The sequence below is a fragment of the Triturus cristatus genome, chromosome 4_2 (genome assembly GCF_964204655.1).
Source record: "Triturus cristatus chromosome 4_2, aTriCri1.1, whole genome shotgun sequence".
NCBI lineage: Eukaryota > Metazoa > Chordata > Amphibia > Caudata > Salamandridae > Triturus > Triturus cristatus.
Window position 1 is genome coordinate 70,071,898 of NC_140586.1, and position 20,857 is coordinate 70,092,754.

At 45.2% G+C, this 20,857-nt stretch overlaps 1 protein-coding gene across 2 annotated transcripts in view; it reads right to left on the minus strand.

Moving 5' to 3' along the window:
• The window catches only part of ODAD3 (outer dynein arm docking complex subunit 3), a 253,592-nt gene that overhangs the window by 84,588 nt on the left and 148,147 nt on the right, over positions 1-20,857 (minus strand). For both annotated transcript variants that reach the window (XM_085600554.1, XM_085600553.1), the window contains 2 exons: positions 10,635-10,778; positions 9,774-9,934 (listed from right to left, as the gene is read on the minus strand). In XM_085600554.1, coding sequence (XP_085456680.1) covers positions 9,774-9,934; positions 10,635-10,778 — 305 coding nt within the window. The remainder of the gene's footprint in view (positions 1-9,773; positions 9,935-10,634; positions 10,779-20,857) is intronic.

Here is a 20,857-nt window from a genome sequence, read left to right on the forward strand (position 1 = left end):
TGCAGGGCCGGACTGGCCGTAGTGGGCACTGGGCATTTCCCCGGTGGGCCACCTTGGTGGGGGCTGGTTTTGGGCCCCTGGGGGGTCGTTATTGTTACTGGGGCCTGCAATATCGACCCCCTGTAACAAAATCGCCTTGAGGGGTTTGCTGCATCACGCTCATGTACGTCTTCTTCCTCGCTATTTTGCACATTTCTGCCACTTGAATTTACCTTTTTATAAAATCGAATCTTGTTTTTAAACTGTTTTCACACGAGTATTGGTTTTATCTTTTAATTAGAGGGGTTTGCTGTATTACGCTCATGTACTTCTACTTCCTCGCTATTTTGCACATCTCTGCCATTTGAACTGACCTTTTAAAAAAATGAGTCTTGCTTTTATCCGTTTTCACACGAGTATTGGTTTTACTTTTTAATATTGAAACGAGCATTTGTGATTCTTTCCTGCACAACTGTGTTTGAATTCGAGGTGGAGGGGTGGGAACTGATTGACTTCCTGGTTCCTCGGCACGCCACTTAGAGCAGCCATCTTGGGCAGTGCGCGCTCTAGCTTACGTGGCTGCCAGGTACATAAGAATGCGCGCTGCGCGGTCACAGGCGCCTTGAGGGGTTTGCTGCATCACCCTAATGTACTTCTTCCTCGCTATTTTGCACATTTCTGCCACTTGAATTGACCTTTTTATAAAATCGAATCTTGTTCTTAAACTGTTTTCACACGAGTATTGGTTTTACCTTTTAATTAGAGGGGTTTGCTGTATTACACTCATGTACTTCTACTTCCTCGCTATTTTGCACATCTCTGCCATTTGAACTGACCTTTTAAACAAGCATTGGCATAGCCAATAGGTCTCGTCTTTGGGACCTTATAAGTGTTTTGCCATGCAACAGTTGTTGTTGCACCAAGGATATTGTGCTGCATAACTAAATACTTATAAGGTCCCAAAAGCAAGACCTATTGACTATGCCAATGCTTGTTTGTTGTGGATAATTAGCCAAGCTAACCATCAGTTGTACTCTCTTGGGGAATCGCTGTGAGAGGTAAACTTCCGGCATCAACGGTACAGCCCAGAGCATCTGCATTAGGAGCAAAGCCTATGATACGTACATGAAACAGAGCAGCAGGTATAGTGGGAGGCCAAAGAGATACAAAACTGTACCAGTGGAAATTCAGGATTGTAGGCAGCTTTTTGGCAAACTTCTATAATATAACTCTGGAAATGTTATAGCGCGAAGGTGAGAATCCACAAATAACGGAAGAACCCAGGCTGCAGTGATATTAAATCGAGTAGGGGGAGCGATATCTAGGCACTTCAGTTTCACCAAGTTTGTATTGGACACTGGGTCCCACGGGGACTCGTAATGACGTATTACCCAGAAGTCAGGCTCGATTAGGCAACGAGATTGCCGGGAGCACTTTGGACACCGGATTCCACACGGGTGTGCCCTATCAATGGTAAAAGCAGGCCCCTCCCTGCACTTTACCAATTAAGGGCGCTATTTATAAACATCCCCTATCCAGACTCACTTGTCACCGGGGAGGAGAACAGTATACAGCTAGGTGATACCGCGGAGAACGCACCTTAACGAAGTAAGGTGATGGGTTTTGAGTGGACGTTGGATGCCTGCACAGAAGGATGTCTTTAACGTTAGTCTGTCTCTTTTTTTGTTTGTTTCGGCCAAACCATGCTGCCTAAAAATGTTCTTTATATGCTTACCTCTTCAGGGTTTGACTACAGGGGTTCTCCTTTACTTCCCCTCCCATGAAGTACATAGGGTTAAGGCTGTAGGTAAGAAGTGGGAAATAATTGTCCCCTATGTTTTATTCACCTGTGTATTCACGTATGTCAGTCACGTGTTATACACTTGCACCACACGCACTTAAAAATGTGAGTAGTGGTTTTTGTCTTTTCGTGAATGACCTCCATACCTAACGGTTGCTGAGTATGTGTTGTTTATTTATTTTTATTTTTTACAGGGTACTTATGACCCATAAAACAGCAGAGAGTGACTAAGGTCACCCCACTGCAGATTTTCTCTAACCACACTGTTGGTAAGAGTGGAGCCCTGTATATATTTAAGTACTAAGATCCTGATGAATGCCGAGTACCTCTGTTGACATAAGGCAGAAACATGTCGACCCAATTTCATACGGCGAGGGGATAATAACTCTCCCAATTTCGCCGTTCACCTGTTTTTATATACCATACAGTCTCCTAGATCATTAAAAAGTAAATGAGGTTGCTGTAGTGGTTTTTAACTTCACTCACTCACTTTGGGCCCCACTTAGTTAGACGTGCATCCCTGTCGTCAGGTGTATGCCCGCCCTCTATCAAACCGAGTTTTTAGAGGGCGAGGACTGGCCAATGATGAAGCATGACACCAGGTGGTGTGTGAGGCCAGTCCGCAACTTTTTGTGAGATGTCCACACTCACATTCACATAACGCTACTGAGCACTTTTTAGGTCATTCCAATAGGAGCGGCCCCATTTGTGTTTAACAATTTGTGTTGGAGGCAGGCCGTCTCCTATTACCCTGGTGAGCCTCTAGTTCCCTTCCCCAGCGAGTCTGGGGCTAGTGTGCATTTATTAAAATCGAGTGCCTGACAAGAGCTACTAAATGTTGCCAGATGAGAGACGCACAGACGCTGCACTCACGCAATCTGTACAGAGCCCCCTGCTGGTGAAGTGGAGTGAGTGCAGCATCTCACACTGCTCCAGCAGATGCCATCATCTGGGAAGGAAGTCTCCTTTGGAATAATGTCTGTGACAACTCCTGCAGAAAGGACACACAAAGCACGCTCCATTCTTTTTAAATGCATACATACTTGTCCTTGAAGGCACAAGGTAGTCTGTTGGCTTTGCAAATGCGAGCTGACTTGGGCTGCATTATTTATTATGCATCACATATGCAGCATACAAGCACATAGCAGTGCAAGAATCAAAGGGTTCTGCAATCCATACATTAATACAATTTCTTATATATGCGTTCTGCGTGGGCACTCACTTCCATGCACTTAGTCTGTGTAGAATGAAGCCATGTATGACAATCAGTGAGGGGAAGCCTTTGATAAATCCACGGCGCTGTATTTCTTTTGAGGCGCTGCTATCTTATGTAAACAGTAATGCAAATATCTTAAACAAATTGACTCAAGGAGGCTAATTTACTGCTGCCTTCCCGCCGCCATCACTGCAAGGGTCTGCTGTGTTGCTGGATTTGATGTGATTTGATCAAATCTTCACAGTAAGAAAATCGAGAAACGAATTCTGGGGAGCCAAAGAGACAGGTCACTGACTTTTGTTTCTAAAAAGAAAAAACACATCTGGACCATTGGCTCATTATTGACATCTATAAAAACATTTTGACCAAGTATAATTTGACGTTCTGTGAGCCATTTCTTTTTTAAATGTAATTTTCAAAGCTACAGGCCGTTTTGTTGGCAGAAAACACGAAGTTGACCTGTACTCCTACATAAATTACACATCACTTTCAAAAATAAATAGGTGTGCTACTATTGCACGTGTGATACGTGCACACTATAATATAAAACAAGGTACATTGACGGCGGAGCCATCTGTGGCCTGTGTCTGTGGCCTACGCCCACTACGGAGTGCTCGTTTCAGCCGCGGGCTTCTCCGAGAGCTGTGGGGCCGTGCACGAAAGACAGATGGTGCTGAAGGCTGGTGGTTCGTGCGTGCACGATCGCGTGAACGCAAGCTTGTCGCCAGCCAGCAGCACTTTGAACACTCACCTACTAAAGTCTCTCCGAGCAGCGCATGCGCGCTGACTCAGCGAGACCTAAAAAACGAGTCTTGCTTTCATCCGTTTTCACACGAGTATTGGTTTTACTTTTTAATATTGAAACGAGAATTTGTGATTCTTGCCTGCACAACTGTGTTTGAATTCGAGGAGGAGGGGTGGGAACTGATTGACTTCCTGGTTCCTCGGCACGCCACTGAGAGCCGCCATCTTGGGCAGTGCGCGCTCTAGTTTACGTGGCTGCCAGGTACATAAGAATGCACGCTGCCCGTCTGCGCCCGTCAGCGTCCCGGGCCCCCTGTCTGCTGGGCAGATTGCGATATACTAGTGGCTTTCTACTGAATCTTCTTCCATTCCCCTGCACCCATCCAGGTATTTGTGATTTGTCTGTCTGTAACACTGTTACCTGTAGTACATGTGAGTTTAAGCTTGCTGTGCGGTCGCTCAACTTGGCTCCTTCTAGCACCTCATGTATGAGGCCTATGAAGGCCTCCACTATAACGGCCGCCCTGATTAATGTCCGCTCCCTCAGGAAGCACCATTTGGATGTTTTTGACCTCCTTGTTGATAGACCTGTGAACCTTGGCTTATCACAGAGACTTGGCTTGATGCCACGTCCTATCCCATTGTCACCCTGGCCACGCCCGAGGGCTACAAGATTACGAGAGCTGATCGCCCAGAGGTAGGAGGGGCGGAGTGGCTATTATCTACAGTAACAAGTGGGACTTGTGTAGGGGAGATATCACCTCATGGGGGGAGTGTGAAGTACTTGATTTTAGCATTTGCTTCTCGGCCCATTTCACTCTGGGGGGCTCTTTGATCTACAGGCCTCCCGGCTACGCTGGGCCTTTTCTCCAGTCATTTGGTGACGCCGTTGTCCCTCTGGCTCTCCGATTTTCCAGCTATATTGTTTTCGGAGACCTTAATATTCATCTTGACCAGGTAGAGGACAGGGACATGACTGATTTTCTGGACATTCTTAATCTCGCTCAACTCTCTCAGGTCATAAGCAGTCCCACCCACCAAGCGGGACACATTCTGGATCCCATTTGCACCAACTTTTCCATCGAGGTGGAAGACCCTTGTCCGGTCCCCTGGTCCGACCATTTTCTTACCTATTTCTCATGGACAATCACTAATGCTGACCTCTCGTCTATATGCCATCGTAAACCAGCCTAGAGTAAAGTTGATGCGCTGGATTTCAATCAGGCATTGGATGCCTCTAGGCGTGCCCTCCTGGGTGATCTTGAGGGCGGTCTCGCTGGATTTATGGACTGGGTGACTAGTGCTGTAGACTTGTTAGCTCCGTCTAACCCGCCTAGGCTCTCCAGGTTGTCTCCCTCGAAACCTTGGTTTACCAGCAACTCAAGACCTGGCTGTTCGAGCAGTAGCGGACCGCCTTCCCCCAGCGCCTTGAGACCCTACGGGTGAGTAGCGCGCTATACAAATGCTTTGATTGATTGATTGACCCCAGGTCTTAAACTGCTCAAGCATGATTGCAAAGTTCTGGAGCGGAGATGGCGCCACAGCGACTTTTGTCCAGCAGCTAAGCTACAACTGATGCGCAAACAAAAGTCCCACTATGAGGCCATAATCTAGGCTAAAAGGTGCTATTACTCTGCTCGCATTGACTCTGCTAACAATAATGCCAAGGAAATCTTTACTATTGTTCAGAACCTCATGTCACCCATTGCTCAATCAATAAGTCTCCTTCGACTGATGCCTGGTGCGACAATCTCTCCTATTTCTTCAGGGATAAGATCTGCGAAATACAAGCATCTTTTACCCCCTGTGACAGTGCCTTAGGGGTTGGGTTGGTGCCATCCTTGGCCCACCCTTCTCACCTCCTTCAGGCTTTCCGCCCCATGGACCTGTCTGAATGTCTCAAACTCTTAAAGGGCCTGAAGTCAGGCTCTCCCGTGGATCCTTGTCCTGCCAGACTGTTGGCGTCAGCCACTGAGACTATTAATGCCGAAGTGAATGGTATTATCAATCTGTCCCTACAGAAAGATTGCGTCCCGGCTGCCTGGAAGCAGGCCAAGATTCTTCCCCTTTTAAAGAAGCCCTTCTTAGACCCCCTTAGCTTAGGGAACTGCCACCCTATCTCCCTCTTGCCCAGTTTAGCTAAGGTCTGTGAGAAGGTAGTGACTAAACAACTTACTGAGTTTGTCGATAGCGCAGGCGTCCTGCACCCGGCACAGTCAGGGTTTAGGGCCGCTCACATAACCGAGTCAGCCTTGGTCGAGGTCTCGGAAGCCATTTGGGAGTGTCTGGATGCAGGCGGTAGGGCGTTGATTTTGCTCGACCTATCGGCAGCGTTTGACATGGTCCCGCACTCACGGCTTCTCACGCGACTCACTGAGATAGGGGTCGCGGTTCAGCATGGGGCTGGATCATGTCCTTCCTGGACGGACCGGTCCAACAGGTCTGGCTTCCGCCGGCCTCTTCTGCTCCCCATACAGTGACCACAGGGGTCCCCCAAGGGTCCTCCCTCAGCCTCCTTCTGTTTAATGTTTATGTCATATCATTGGTCTACTTAGCGGAAGAGTTGGGAGCAAAGATCATCGCTTACGTGGACGATACCCAGCTTCTTTTTACATGGGAGAAGAATACGGGCTCAGTCTCTTCTGCGAAGCACTGCCTGTCTTCTATTTTTAAATGGCTGGCCACCTCACAGCTCAAATGCAACGAGGAGCAGTCTGAGATCCTCCTCTTCGGGAATTTTCCCCCTAAGTTTAGTGACTTCCTCTGGCCGGTAGAGTCCCCTATGCCCACCTCTATCGGGAAGCCCGTAAAGAATTTGGGGGTTTGGTTTGAGGAGAACCTTGCCTTTCACACGCAAGTTAAGAAGCTTGCTGGCACGTGTTTCGGCCTTCTCAAAACACTTAGGAACTTTCTCCCCCTTCTGCCTAGGGCCGCAAAAGAGATTTGGGACCTCATTCTTTCCCGGCTGGACTACGCTAATGCACTCTATGTGGGGATTCCTGGCTACCTGCTGAAAAAGTTGCAGGTGCTCCAGAATGCGGCAGCCAGACTTCTTCTTGACCTGCCTTTCAGAAGTAGTGTGAGCCATCATCTGCGCTCATTGCACTGGCTACCCGTGACAGAAAGGGTAAAGTTCAAATCACTAATCATTGCCCGTCATGCACTCTACGGCCAAGGACCTACTTATCTGCAAATACGTTTCTCCTTTTATGCCCCTGTGAGACAATTACGCTCTTCGTCTCAGCTTCTGGCTCTGGTTCCCCGTTTTAAATGCCAGAGGTTAGGTGGCAGCTCGCTCGCCCGGAAAGCTACTGTGGCTTGGAACGCCTTTCCCGTTGAGCTTCGGAACATTAAAGATCCACTGACTTTTAGAACGCTCCTGAAAACTCATCTATTTGCCTAGGTCTCTTTCTTCCACCCCTCGCTGGCTCCGTGCCGGGACACTTCTGAGTATCTGTGCGCTCTATGAAAAATAATTAAATAACACAAAATCGGCTGAATTCGGCCCTATCAAACAGTAGGCCACACCCCCTAATGGTGGCCGGCGAGCAGTTTGCCAGGGCTGGTTTTGGTTCCCAGTCCGGCCCCTGGCTACATGATGGCTTCACTGAAATCTATGGTGTTTGATATCAAACACCTTGCATTAATAAACCCACACTGAATCCAGTGGTGGATTTATTAATACATGCACCCAGGAGGCACCTTAGAGCTGCCCCTCGAAACCCAACCAGCCTCTAGTGTACTGGCTGACTGGTGTCGACCAGCCTGCCACCACAGACAGGTTTCTGACCCCCTGCAGGTGAGAGCCTATGCTCTCTGAGGACAGAAATAATGCCGGCTCTGGCCAAAGGTGTTGTCACCTCCTCCAAGCAGGATGGCTAAGTAATCAGCATATCAAGGCAGGAGGCCTCAAAGGCTTCTGCTGCCTTTGATATGTGACCCGTGTTTCCACAGACAGGTGAAATGCCAACCCCCTGCCCTAGTCCTATTTGGCACCAGGACAGGAGGGAAATTAGATATGCAGGAAGGCATGGTGCACTACCATGTCAGTCACACCTCCAAGGTGAGCTGCCTGATGTGCCCCTCTTTAGGAAGATTCTGCTATCTTGGTGATGGCATAATTAGGAACACTGGGGCATGGTTATGCTCACTTCCCACAGGAAGTGGTCATATAGGGGGTGTAGTGACCCCAAGGGTAGGTAGCCCATTGGCTACCACCCTTCTCTCCCCGTAATGCCCAAATCTAATTCTTAGGGGTGCCACTGGCACCGGGAAAGCAGATTCTATCAACTTAAGAAGAAGAAGGACAATGAAGAGCCACGAAGAGCAAGAACTCAGGAGCATCAACTGACCTGGCGCCAATCCTGCCGGCCTGCCTGCTGTCCCCAACAATTGCACCAAAGACGACTCGTCCTGCAGCTCCTCTGCCTCCAGAAGCCTGGGAGGACTGCCAGCACTTCACGGGACAACCAGCATCTCCAGTGGGTAGAGGAGCAGCTTCACTGCACTCTGCAGGCCCCCGAGAAAAACATTGAGGACTCTGGATCACCAAAATCCAACACTGGAAGGCACCACTGCACCGTGCCCCCCAGCCCGAGTCCAAGTGGGACAATGGTGCCAATGAGGTCCTGAGGCCCTCCAGTGTCGAACCCCACCTTGGGTTTGCCTACACTGGACTTCTGCAGCCTCTTTGTGAAGGTCCCCCTCAACTGGAAGTGTCTCCCACAGCACCGACCCGGCACCTAAACGTACCACTGCAGGAGAAGTGGGTTGACAGTGTTTCTTTGTGCCCGAGCATCTCAAGAACCGATACCCCATGTGGGTTCAACCGGACTGGCCTCCAGTCCTAACTTAAAACCTCTTTTTCCCAGGAATGTGTTCCATTGAAACCAAGGGATGCACCCGACGGCGAAAAGCACCTCTGCACCTGGACGCCCCAGAGTCTACCGAGGTGACCTGTTTGTAATGACTTGGACCTTGCCCCATACTTACCATAACTCCATAAAATTGGTCTTGTAAGTCGCTGCTAAGTACCCGTATGCAGTATATTTGTTTTGCCCCAGAGGATAACATTACCGCATTAGAGGCCATACAAGTGAATTTACCTGTTTTCTTCAAAACTGCTATTTTAAAAAGTATTAACCCAATAATTAAGTTCTTGGTATCAAAAGTTATAAAAAAACACATGTTCTTTTTCAAAATTGGTGTGAATCTTCTTATTGAGTGGGTAGGCATCATTCATTGACTCTTTGTATGCAACAAATGTCTAACACTCCTCCTTGATAAGCCTAAGGCTGCTCGATCACACTACCACAAAAAGAGCACCTCTGGATTGTTAAAGTAAGCCCTGTCCACTAACGGGGGATACCTCGACTCTCTACACAATATACCCCTTTTTTATATATTAAATAAAGAGCCAGCTTCCTACACCCAAGATGCAGTAGAAGTTCTAAAAATACGTCTGATGAGATGATCCAGATGGCACCATAGCAGAAAGACTGACTTCCCGAGGTCAAAAAGGTTGAAGCGGTAAAAACCAAAAAAGAAGAAACCAAGAAGAAAGCGGGATGGAGATATCTTGTATGTTTGCAAATGGCAGCAGCACACTAACAAGGTTGAGCTTCCTCAAATAAGCTGCAACAAGGGCATATGATATTCAGGCTGGCATTTCAAGGGACCCTACCAATATTAATCCCATGCTTTTCATTTAAAAACCCACATTCCAGCATTACACCCATGCAGAAGCCATGTGCCCGTATCCTAGGGGGTTTGAGAAAGACAATAGGACAGCAAGGTTCCCTAGTGAGTGGTGGGTGACCTTGACTGCTGAGTCTCCTGTGAAACCATAACTCACCTCAATGGTATTAAGTAGCAGTTTTTATGTTCAGGATATATATCTTCGAAAAACGTTCTCACACAAGCAAGGGGTACAACTGTCAGTAACGTGCAGTACTAGAGTGAAAGGTCATCCTGCACATATGGTTGGGGCTGTGAGTGAGGGTTGGAATTTTGAGTAGGGGCACAAAGGTTTACCTGGATAGTTTGGCTTCTCCAGAGTACTTCATCTGCTGAAACTCTGACTCCAGATGTTCCTTCTCCTCCTTCAGCCTCACCAAGTTCTTCTCGTTTACCAATTTCATCTCCTCAAGCTGCTGGTGGATATCACCCTGAGCAATGAACCTCTCAACGACCTCCTGATCCAACCGAGAGGAATGGATATTATTATAATGACCATCAAACTGCATTAGCAAAGGGTAGTTCAAGCTTCATTTGCACACAGAGAAACCGAATGGACAGCAAAAGTGGAAAATGTTCTACTTCACAGATAGGGGTCAGTGGTGCAAGCTTCTTACATGCATGCCAAGACACACACTAGCAGAGTAACAGCAGTACAAGTCTGTCTCTGTCTCTGTCTCTGTCTCTCTCTCTCTCACACACACACACACACACACACACACACACACACACACACACACACCTACAGCAAAGGCAGCAGCAGTGCAAGCTTAACTCATGCGCAAAATAGGCACAGCACTCGCAGTAGCAGTGCAAGCTTAAGTACAGACCAAACAGCAGCTGTGCAAATTTTCCTCATACATAGAACATGTTCAACATGACCTATAGCAATCCAAGTGACACACACACATACATTCCATATGTAGCACATGCAGTAACAGCACAATCTTTTCTCAAACATAGAAGGGATACAATATGGACAGCGGCAATGGAAGCTTATTTCATATGCAAAATGAATGGGGCTAAACATCACACATTTTTCCTCACACCCAGAAGAGGTAGAGCATGGCCAAAATCGTTCTTGATTACACGTAGAACCGTACAACAGGGGCAGCAGCAGTGCAAATTTTCTTTACACACACTCACACATATACTCACTTGTGTGTCCGTCACACCAGTGGCCTCCTTGATGCGTTTGAAGGCCTCTTCAAAGGTGTTTATGATTTTCTCCTCTTGCACACCATTTGTGTTGCGCTGAGTGTCTGTGGCTAAATCCTCTGGCTGCATGGCCACTCTCTGCGCCTGAACCCAGAAGGCAAAGTGTGATGAGAGAAGGGCCACTGATGGGGAATAGCCTTCAATCCCACCCCAAAACTACCATCTGCTCCGGGTCTCTACCTATATGAAACCACAGATGGGGAACAGACTACATCTCAACCATACCACCTCTTGTTGAAGAGCCTTCTCCATATGGAGCAACAGACATGGAGAAGGCTCCCCCAAAACCATACAACTACTAGCTTCAGACATCTACTGGTAGAGAACAGGCTCCTCCTCACCTGTATCACTTGTTCTAGGCCGCTACCTAGAGGGAGCCACTGACAGGAACAGCTCCTTGACAAACCCTACCCTACCACCACTTGCTCCAGGCAGCTATCTCAGGGTAGTCACCCGACGTCCAAGACAAGAAATGTTCATGTTTATTGTGTCCACTAAACAAGTAGGTCCAACCCCTGCCGCACAATCTCTTTGGCTGCGAGTTTAGAGTACCACGAGTGCACAGCCTGTGCAGGATGATTCTCTGCAACTAAGGCAAGATTTGTAACAATATGTATTAGCTGTTCCCACATGTATGTAGGGTTCATAAAAAAACTAGCCATTACTATTAGGGTGAAAACATTAAGGAAATGTGGTGAGCTCAGCTTGACTTCAGCTCACAGAATGCTCCCTGATTATGTGCAAATATATTTAGAAGTCTGAAAGCAAGATTGTTGATTATTTGTTTTCAAATTAAGTGTACACAAAAAATTGCAACTTGGTAAAAAAGACGTTTACTAAATTATTAGTTAGCTTTATATACCAATTCTTTGAGGCATGTAAAATGTGTTTGATGCATGCCAATATTTAAAAAAAAGAAAAAATAATAATAATTGAGAACCACTATGGCAACATTAGTGGCAACATTAAAATTAATTAGGATTCCAATTCTTAAAGGAAGCCACAAAAGTGCACCCACAGGTGTATGTCCTTGCATTCATGCAGATTTACGACTTTCAGGAATTCACAAGAGTTTATAGAGATAAGTCTGCAAACTGCACTCTGAGCAAATTTTCTGTAATGCATTTTTGCATGAGCAAATATATAGGCTTACATTTGCTCATGAAAAAAGTTGCAGAGCGATTGCAGATTCACTTTCCCTACACCCATTTTTCTCATCCTGAAAGATTTTTTAAACTCACCCATCCCAGGAGTACATTTTCAATTTTTTCCATTGTGGGAAGGAGCTTGATCAAGTAAGTTATCCAGTATTAGGGTATCTTTCATACATTTGCATGCTTAAATCATTCCCCGTCGTCGAAGTGGGAGTCCCACGATAATATAAATAAAGCAGTAAGTAATTAAAGAACTTCAAAGGCTATCATAATCACCAATCCACTAAAGGCAATTTATTTAAATGCTCGCTCAATCCCTAAACATGCGGTAGAGCTCTGGAACCTTCTGGGCGTGGAAGCGCCAGATATCTGTTTTATAACAGAGACCTGGTTACACGATCATGCTTCCACGGATGTAGTTATCGCCTTTCCACCCACCTACAGTATAAATCGATTGGATAGGAAGGGGAAAAGAGGGGGAGGGCTACTTATAGCCACTACTATGGGCGTTGAAATCATCTCCCTGGAATCTATGGGTACAGACCAACTTGAACTCTACATTTTTGGAATAAACGGCATAGCTCAACAGGCACTATGAGAGGAGCCTCAATATATAGACCTCAGAGTCCGAAAAATGATTTTGTCCATAAATTATTCGAGGCCATTGCCCCTCATGCTCTGGCAGCAGATGCTTTTCTTCTAGTAGGTGATTTTAATTATCATGGTGAGATTCTTTTGGACTCAGATACAAATCAGCTGATCACCACCATGAGCACTCTGGAATTAACTCAAATGGTGATCGGCCCCACCCATGTTGCGGGCCTATACGCTCAATCTCTTATTTACGAATGCTACTAATATCATAGTAGAACCTCCTTTTCTGTGGTCAGACCATGACCTACTGAAGCTCACAATTCCAATTCAGACCAGTCGAAATGAGATGAGGAGTGAGACGATTTGGAGAAGATCATGGCGGAAAGTTACCCCTAATATGAATGCTGCCCTGCGCTCCTATAAATGAAAGAGTGAACTTTGTATTTTAAAAGGAGTAATCTGAATAAGCTAACTTCTTCTGTGTTGGCGTGCAAACTCACTAAAGGGTGTAAGCCCTAGCACCCTGGTTGAAAAGTACATTGAAAATGACCCGGTTTCCCAGACCTGTGAGGTACACTGCCCGTGTCCTATAAGGTTTCAACAATTTAAATAATTTTTATCTCAATCTATATTCAAAACTAATAAGATTTTTTGAAAAACGCTTAACATACAGTTTCTGAATATGGTTGTATTCTCCCTTATACAAATACATTCAAAAAAATGTTTCTGTGTGACTTTCAAAGTCGGTACATACGATAACAAGTGTTGTACATTACAATTGCTAATTAAAGACAGTTCAATGATTGTATCTCATGGAAACAACATTACGATGCAACTCCCAATGCATTTCGGGTTCAAAAACCCTTCTTCAGGGGAACATCATTATACATTGTCGAACAGATCAAGAACAAGTTTTCGCGTCACGCTACAACAAAAACACAGAACAGAACAATCTATGTAACATTTGTCATTACAAAGGAACCATACATGAACATTTTAAGATAGGATTTGCACATGTCATGCATAGCATGGAGAGTCAATGAGAAGTGAAGAAAAAAAAGAAGAAAAATCACCCATGCAAATTATTAGTGATTCCAGCTATCTAGAATTGAAAAATAGAAAGGCTGTGAACTGCTGAACCCCGTGCTGGGTTAGAGTGTCCTAGCATTCGGAAAACGTGAATCTGTTCGAACGTACGTCAATGCGTGTGCTTACGAGTGTACAATCAGAGCCCAGTGATGATAAAGAGTGGCTCACCTATCTCCTAAATGCTGAACTACAAGCATGTCAGGGGGCGCGTCTAGGTGGTTATATATGGTACAGCAACCTTTTGTGTAGACACATACGGTCGCCAGCTACAAGTCTATGAGTACACACCCAAAATGTTAAAATTGATGATGATCTATGTAAACGGCACAGGTATTGGTTAAATAGCCCGTGAACACCAAAGGCTTACCGCTTGTTTCCGAAGGAGAGCCCGTAACTGTAGTAAAACAAATATAACGACATTTCAAGCTCAGTAACCGTGTAGATTCTAATGCTGTTCTGGAAAGTTAAGCTGCTAGAGCTTCCGTGGGGTTCAATGCTGCAAGCTTACCTAGTGTGGCTTGAAGGAAACAAATACGGCACCGAAGACGCAAGGTGTTTGCTGCTTTGAATGTGAGGCGTCTGGCGTAAGGACGTTAGTGCGTGAGAAAGACGTAAACGTGCCATTATTTAAAGCGCCCGCGTTAAAGCGAGTTCACGTTCGTTGGAAAACTTTATTGTGTGCTCGTGTGTGAACTGAAGACAGAGTGGATAATCTGTTGAAAAGAGGACTGTGAACGGGTGTACAAAGCTTCAGGTATATTAAAAAAGTGCTAATAAGAGTAGTGTGCAACTACTACTGACACAGCAAATCCTTTACAGTCAAGTGAAAGATATGTCAGAAAAAATTGAATGGTCTTAAATGCAGTCATGATGTGTTTTACAGAAAACATAATAATTCATAGTGATCATTGAGGCCCCCCGGACTTAGGGTGCCTAAATACTGTATCCAAAATGTTTCTCTGCGTGCTAAACTGGTATGATATTTTATCCCAGGAGCCTGTGTCACTTTTTCCAAAATAGTGAATCTGATTTGTGGAATTCAATGTGAATTGTTTACCCAGTGTAAGGCTAAACTAGACTTCAAGTTCTTATTGCGGATGGTGCTTTTATGTTCAATGATACGAGTTTTTATTTTACGAGAAGTTCTCCCAACATAAACCAAACCGCAAGGGCATTGTATGGCATAAATAACCCCTTCGGTGTTGCAATTAGAAGTGTGGTGCAACGTTATTTTCTTGCCAGTATGAGGATCAGTGAAAATTTTGCCAGGGATGATGTTGCTACATTGACCGCAATTCCAGCATTTTTGCATGCCTTTGAAACTGGTATGTATATCCCTCGGTTTGAGGTTTAAAAGTTCTCTTAAATTTTGTGGTCGACTGTTCGCAAATATGGGTTTGTCCTTGAATACATGTGCAAAGTCTGGTTCTTGCTCAATAATCTCCCAGCGGTTTAAGATAATTCTCTTGATCTTTGACGCTTGGACTGAATATTTGAGGACAAAAACTTCTCTGTCTTTCTTAATTGAGATAGACTTCTTGAGAAAATCTTCTCGTGTCTTTAGTTGTACCATCCTGTGAGCTGTATCAAGTACCTCTTCTGGGTATCCTCTCTCCTTGTATCTCGATAATTGTTCCTTAATCAGATTTTCGCTCAGTGTCGCATCTGAAGTTATTCTTTTAATCCTGATTAATTGAGATAATGGGAGATGCTTTTTTAAAGATGTGGGATGGGCACTTGAATAATGTAAAGCATTATTGACATCTGTTTGCTTTCTGTAAACTGTGGTCGTTAAACCAGTTTCAGTTTTTTGAATCTCGATGTCCAAAAATTGAATGCTGTCTCTTTGAATGTTGTATGTGAATTGTATTCTTGGATTCTGTCTGTTTAGATCCAGTATGCAGGTTTCCAAAGTGTTTTGGTCTCCCTTCCAAATAATTAGTATATCATCTATGTACCGCAGATATATGATCATGTTGGTTTGCCAGCCTTGATTATGAAGTATGTGAGTGTCCTCAAAATGTGTCATAAAGGTATTGGCGTACGAGGGCGCTCCAGGAAATCCCATTGAGGTACCGTTTTTTTGCAGATAGTAATTTTCTTTCCAAGAAAAGTAGCTATGATATAGAGAAAAATGCAATAACTCAAGTAGGAAGACACCTGTTTCGTTGTCTATTGTGGAGTGAAGGAATCTCCGTTCCACAGCCTCTAAACTCTCATTGTGCGCAATAGAGGTGTAAAGAGCGACAACGTCTATCGTGCAAAGTAACATTTGATCAGTAGGGTTGAACCTTAGAGATTGAAGTTTCAACAAACAGTCAGTTGTATCTTTTACATAGGTTTCCCAGCTTTGCACAAGCGGTTGTAAATGGTGATAAATAAATTGTCCTATAGATTCATGTAACGACCCACAGCCTTCAACAATGGGGCGGAAAGGTGGATTGGTGGTGTGTTTATGTATTTTTGGTAGCATGTATATATGTGGAATTTTTGGTGTGGAAACATGTAGGAATTTCTGGGTCTTGTTGTTGATCACCCCAGAATCCGCGGCTTGGTCCAAAATGCTACTCAACAGTTCCATGAATTCTCTGGTGGGATCTGTATCCAGCTTATTGTATGTCTCGTCATCATTTACATGTTGAGTGACACTCCCCTCGTAAAATTCACGGTCCATGGCCACTAGTGCGCTGCCTTTATCAGCTGCTTGATATGCTATGTTCATATCTTGCCTCAAAGAATTAAGGATCCGTCTTTCCTTAATAGTTAGATTAGTGTGTTTGGGTATGGTATATTTGATTCTTTCCAAATCTTTTTTTATCAAGGTTTCCACATTATCTAAACTCTTATGGGATGTAGGTGCCCCTACCTCCTTCTCAGCCCATTTCAACCTTCCTCCATTATGTCAAGAGGAGAATATTGATCAGGCAGTTTCTCTCTTTGAGGGAGAAATAACAACCACAATAAATCAGATCGCTCCCCTTACCAAGGTTAATATCAAATCTAGAATTGCCCCTTGGTTCACAGAACAATTAAAAATATTAAAGGCCTCCTGTAGGACAGCAGAACGTAAATGGAGAAAAAGCAAAGCCCAAATCGACTGGGAGAACTATAAAAATGTCCATCGTAGTTACATGGATACCATTAGGAAAAGCAAAACAAATTTTCTCCTAAACCGAATCGAAAAAGCGGCGAACTCCAATAAAGAACTCTATAACATCTTAAAGGAATTTACGATGCCCCCTGGTCAGCCAGAAATCCCTATTCACAGGAGTGGGCAGATTCCCTTTCTGAATTCTTTGAAACAAAAATTGCCATAATTCACAGTTCCTTTCCTTTGCAAGAACATTTAAACACTCAGGAAAACCATCATGCCCCCTCTGATGACCCCCTCCCCCTCTTAGAGGATTTCTCCCAATATAGCTCTGAGGAAGTGGCCAAGGCCTTGGGAAAAATTAAATCAGGCTCACCAGTTGATCCCGTATCACCTCGTTTTTTTGTCCCAAATTCTTCCGGTGCTTTTGGACAATATTACAATTCTACTCAATCGGTCACTATCAACATCAGTGGTCCAAGGATTTGGAAAGCAGCCAGAGTTAGACCAATTTTGAAAAAGCCTACTGCAGATCCTAAACTTTTAACCAACTATCGCCCTATCTCGCTGCTCCTGTACTTTGGGAAGGTACTCGAGTCTCTGGTCAATAGGCAGCTCGTAGACCATCTCGAGAGTCAAAGCCTACTAGACCCTTCACAGTCCGGTTTCAGGGCCACACAGAGCACTGAAACGGCACTGGTAGAAGTCACCGATAATATCCGACTTGCATTGGATAGAGAGCAGTCATCCATTCTCATCCTGCTGGATTTATCAGCAGCTTTTGACACCATATCCCACAGCATTCTAGAACAACGGCTCTGGGATATTGGTGTCAGGGGGAAGGCCCTGGAGTGGCTTAAAAGTTATTTAAGTGACCGAGTCACAGCAGTACAGATTGGCGATCCAGTTTCTTGTAGTAGGTTTGTTAGGATGGGTGTGCCTCAGGGCTCAATTCTGAGCCCTACGCTAGTCAATCTTTATATGACCCCTCTAGTCACGGTGATCAGAGCATACGGCTTTGATGTAGTGTCGTATGCAGATGACACTCAGATTCTGATCACCCTTGGTCCTGACCCTATCGAGACAAAGTCTTGTTTCAAGAATTGTATGCCACATATAGATAAATGGATGAATACCAACCACCTACAATTGAACGGAAGTAAAACCGAGATTGTACTCTTTGGTAAAGCCCATGAGCATTGGTCAGATGATTGGTGGCCTCCAAATCTGGGCTCTTGTCCTCCCCCTAAGCAGACAGTGAGGAATTTGGGAATCCAAATTGATAATCAATTATCAATGAAAAAACAGGTTAACCATATAATTGGCACCTGTTTTGGTATTATGCGCAATCTGCGTAAAGTGTTTAAGTGGATCCCGCTAGAAGCCAGGAAACCACTTGTACAGGGACTGATTGTTAGCCGTATGGACTACGGTAATGCTCTGTTGTCAGAAATAAATGCAGACCTCCTTTCCAGACTTCAGGTCTTACAGAACACTGCGGCCAGGCTGGTGCTAAACCTTCCATCTAGAACCCCCTCAGCGCCTAGCCTTAGACATCTTCATTGGTTACCTGTGAAGAAGAGAATATGTTTTAAGATCTTATGCCTAACACATAAAAACATGTACGGTAGGGGTCCAGGCTACTGGAAACAAAAACTTAGTTGGTACCAGCCAAGCAGGCCCTTAAGATCTTGTAACAAATCTCTTCTCACTCCACTCAGAGTACGCACTGTCAGAAATGGGGGTCGGGCTTTTTCATTTCTTGCTCCCACTCTGTGGAACAAACTGCCTCCATATCTACGTATTATTTCTGACCATAACTATTTCCGCCGAAATTTAAAAACATGGCTGTTTGACCATTAGCTCTGTCTCTTTTTATGCTGATAACATGGGAGCCGTCCGCCAGCGCCATGAGACCTTCGGGTGATGTGTGCGCTAAATAAATGTTCCTTGATTTGATTTGATTTGATCATGGAGGAAACCATGCATTTAACAGCCTATACCTCCTTTTCTAAAAAAGGACCAAACTTGACTACAACCAATCTGTAACCAGCACCCTCTAGAACCTTCCCCAAGCGAGGCTGAGTCCCTCAGATTTTCACCACACGTCATGTGTGAAGGGAGTCTCCCTGAGCTCTGCTCAGTTTTCTTCTACATTTTTCTCAGATAAGTCTCATTTGTTTTCTGTCAATGACTGATAGGAAAGGGCTATTTGGCCCATCTAAATCCTGTGGGAACAAAAGGGTTCACATTGGTGATGCCCACAAGGATTGTATCTATTGCCTCTATCCCAATCATGAGGCAAAACGAACAAGTTACTTACCTTTGGTAACAATATATCTGTAGCAGACATAGATTCGTTTTAGATTCCTTACCTTTAGAATTACCCCCAGGCGTCAGACTGGATCCGGAGAATTTTTTCGTCAGCAGTACCCCTGCGTGTCTATTGCCTTTATCCCAATCATGAGGCAAAACAATGTAAAATCTTCCGCACCTTCTAATCTAAGACTCTCAGAGACAGAGAAGGCAGACTTTTGTTGTGGCTAAAGAACACTCAAGGAGCGTCTTCTGATGAGGAGAGCGACACTTCTTCTAAACCCCATAAGAGGCCCAGGTCGCCAGAAGGTCAGCCTGAGGAGGTAAAGAAACACCTGAAAGCTTCTCATCTGACCAAAGCAGCTTGGAAAAAGGAGAAAGAACTTAAAGTCTCCTCAGAGTTGGTTTCTCATCATTCTGGGACTTGTTAGGAAAAATCAGGTCCTTCCAAGCCTAAATCCAGCCATAGATCCTTGTCAGCGTCAGTTTTACCAGCGACGCCAGCCTCTTCAGCAACACCAACGACGACGACCATCTCGTCGTCGAGACCATTGACGGCAAGCATCAAAGCACTGATATCGTTGACGTTATCCTTACCGTCGCCGAAGGCTTCAGCGTCGAGGTTGTCATCGTCGACGGCTGCGACAGCGAATACATCTTCACCACCGACTACGGTTCCACTGTTGACGACCGCTCCATCGTCGACGAAAGCTCCATCGTCGACAGGCGCACCGTCGACGAGCACATCGTAGACAAGCATTCATCCGATAAGCACACCGTCGACGATCACATCAATGACGATTTTGCCGTCGACAAAGAAATCAGGGTTACCGACGATCCCGTCGTCTACGGACTTGCCGACGAGTGCTCAACAGATGAAATCAATGCAGATGCAATCCACACCATCCAGATCGTCCAGAATATTGCTGCGGCCTGGTTTTTAATCACCAAGCAAGATTCCAACTTTCCTTCCAAGTCAGCTCCTAGACACAGAAGAAACGGATGATGATGGTCTCTTTGGGACTGCTCATAGTCCTTCCGAATTCAATGTCAAGTGTCAGGAGGAGGAGAGTAAGGCAGGTAGTCGGATTCCTCATCCGCACGTCCAGTCTCCACCACTGATGTCTCTTGTTTGTCACTTTTCCATGCCACAGCTGCTCACTCACAACCAGGGAGTTCAGAACCATCTCCATCAGCGAACCCGAGGCATCTTCCATCTGACGACATCCAGACTGGTGTTTTCTTTTTAAAGCCTGTTTCTTATTCAGGCTTGTGCTATCTTCATTCTTGGGTCCACCAGGGGACGTCTTCCATGGGATCTCCACCGTGCAACGCACATGTGGGCTGCCATCCAGACTTGCATGGGAGCCCCTGGAGTTTGTGACACTCCATCCTCCTACCTCTGTGCCCCAACCTGTTATACCACTTATCAGTGTTTTTCCCCGATCTAGTCTTACCTCTTGTGGTCAGACCTTCATTCCACTGCTTGGTGTCTCTGTGTGGGACTGTGGTCGAGAAGGACTTAGCAGGCTGCCACCTGCCTGATTGCTGGTGTGTGTTTGCTGATGACATGCTCCTGATCCTTATTTTTTTATGTAACTGAATCGAGCCCTGCTTTTCATTTTGTAGGAAGTAACTTTACTTCTCTTTGTATGGTTTAATTTACCAATCTATCATGGCAGACGTACTTCTGGAGCACCATGTGACCTTTTGCTATAAATGGCTGCTTGAATATTGGCTCAGCGCCTCTCACCATTAACTTCTTTTTTTTGCACTTTCCATTTTGGTACTATTTTTCTGTGCGTAATGAATTCACTTGCCATCACCCAGGGTTTTTTTTCTACAACTGCGTTTTTTTCTTCTGGGGCATTTTGTTGCTCACTTCTAATTTGCCTCAGTTCCAGTTAAATAAATCCAGA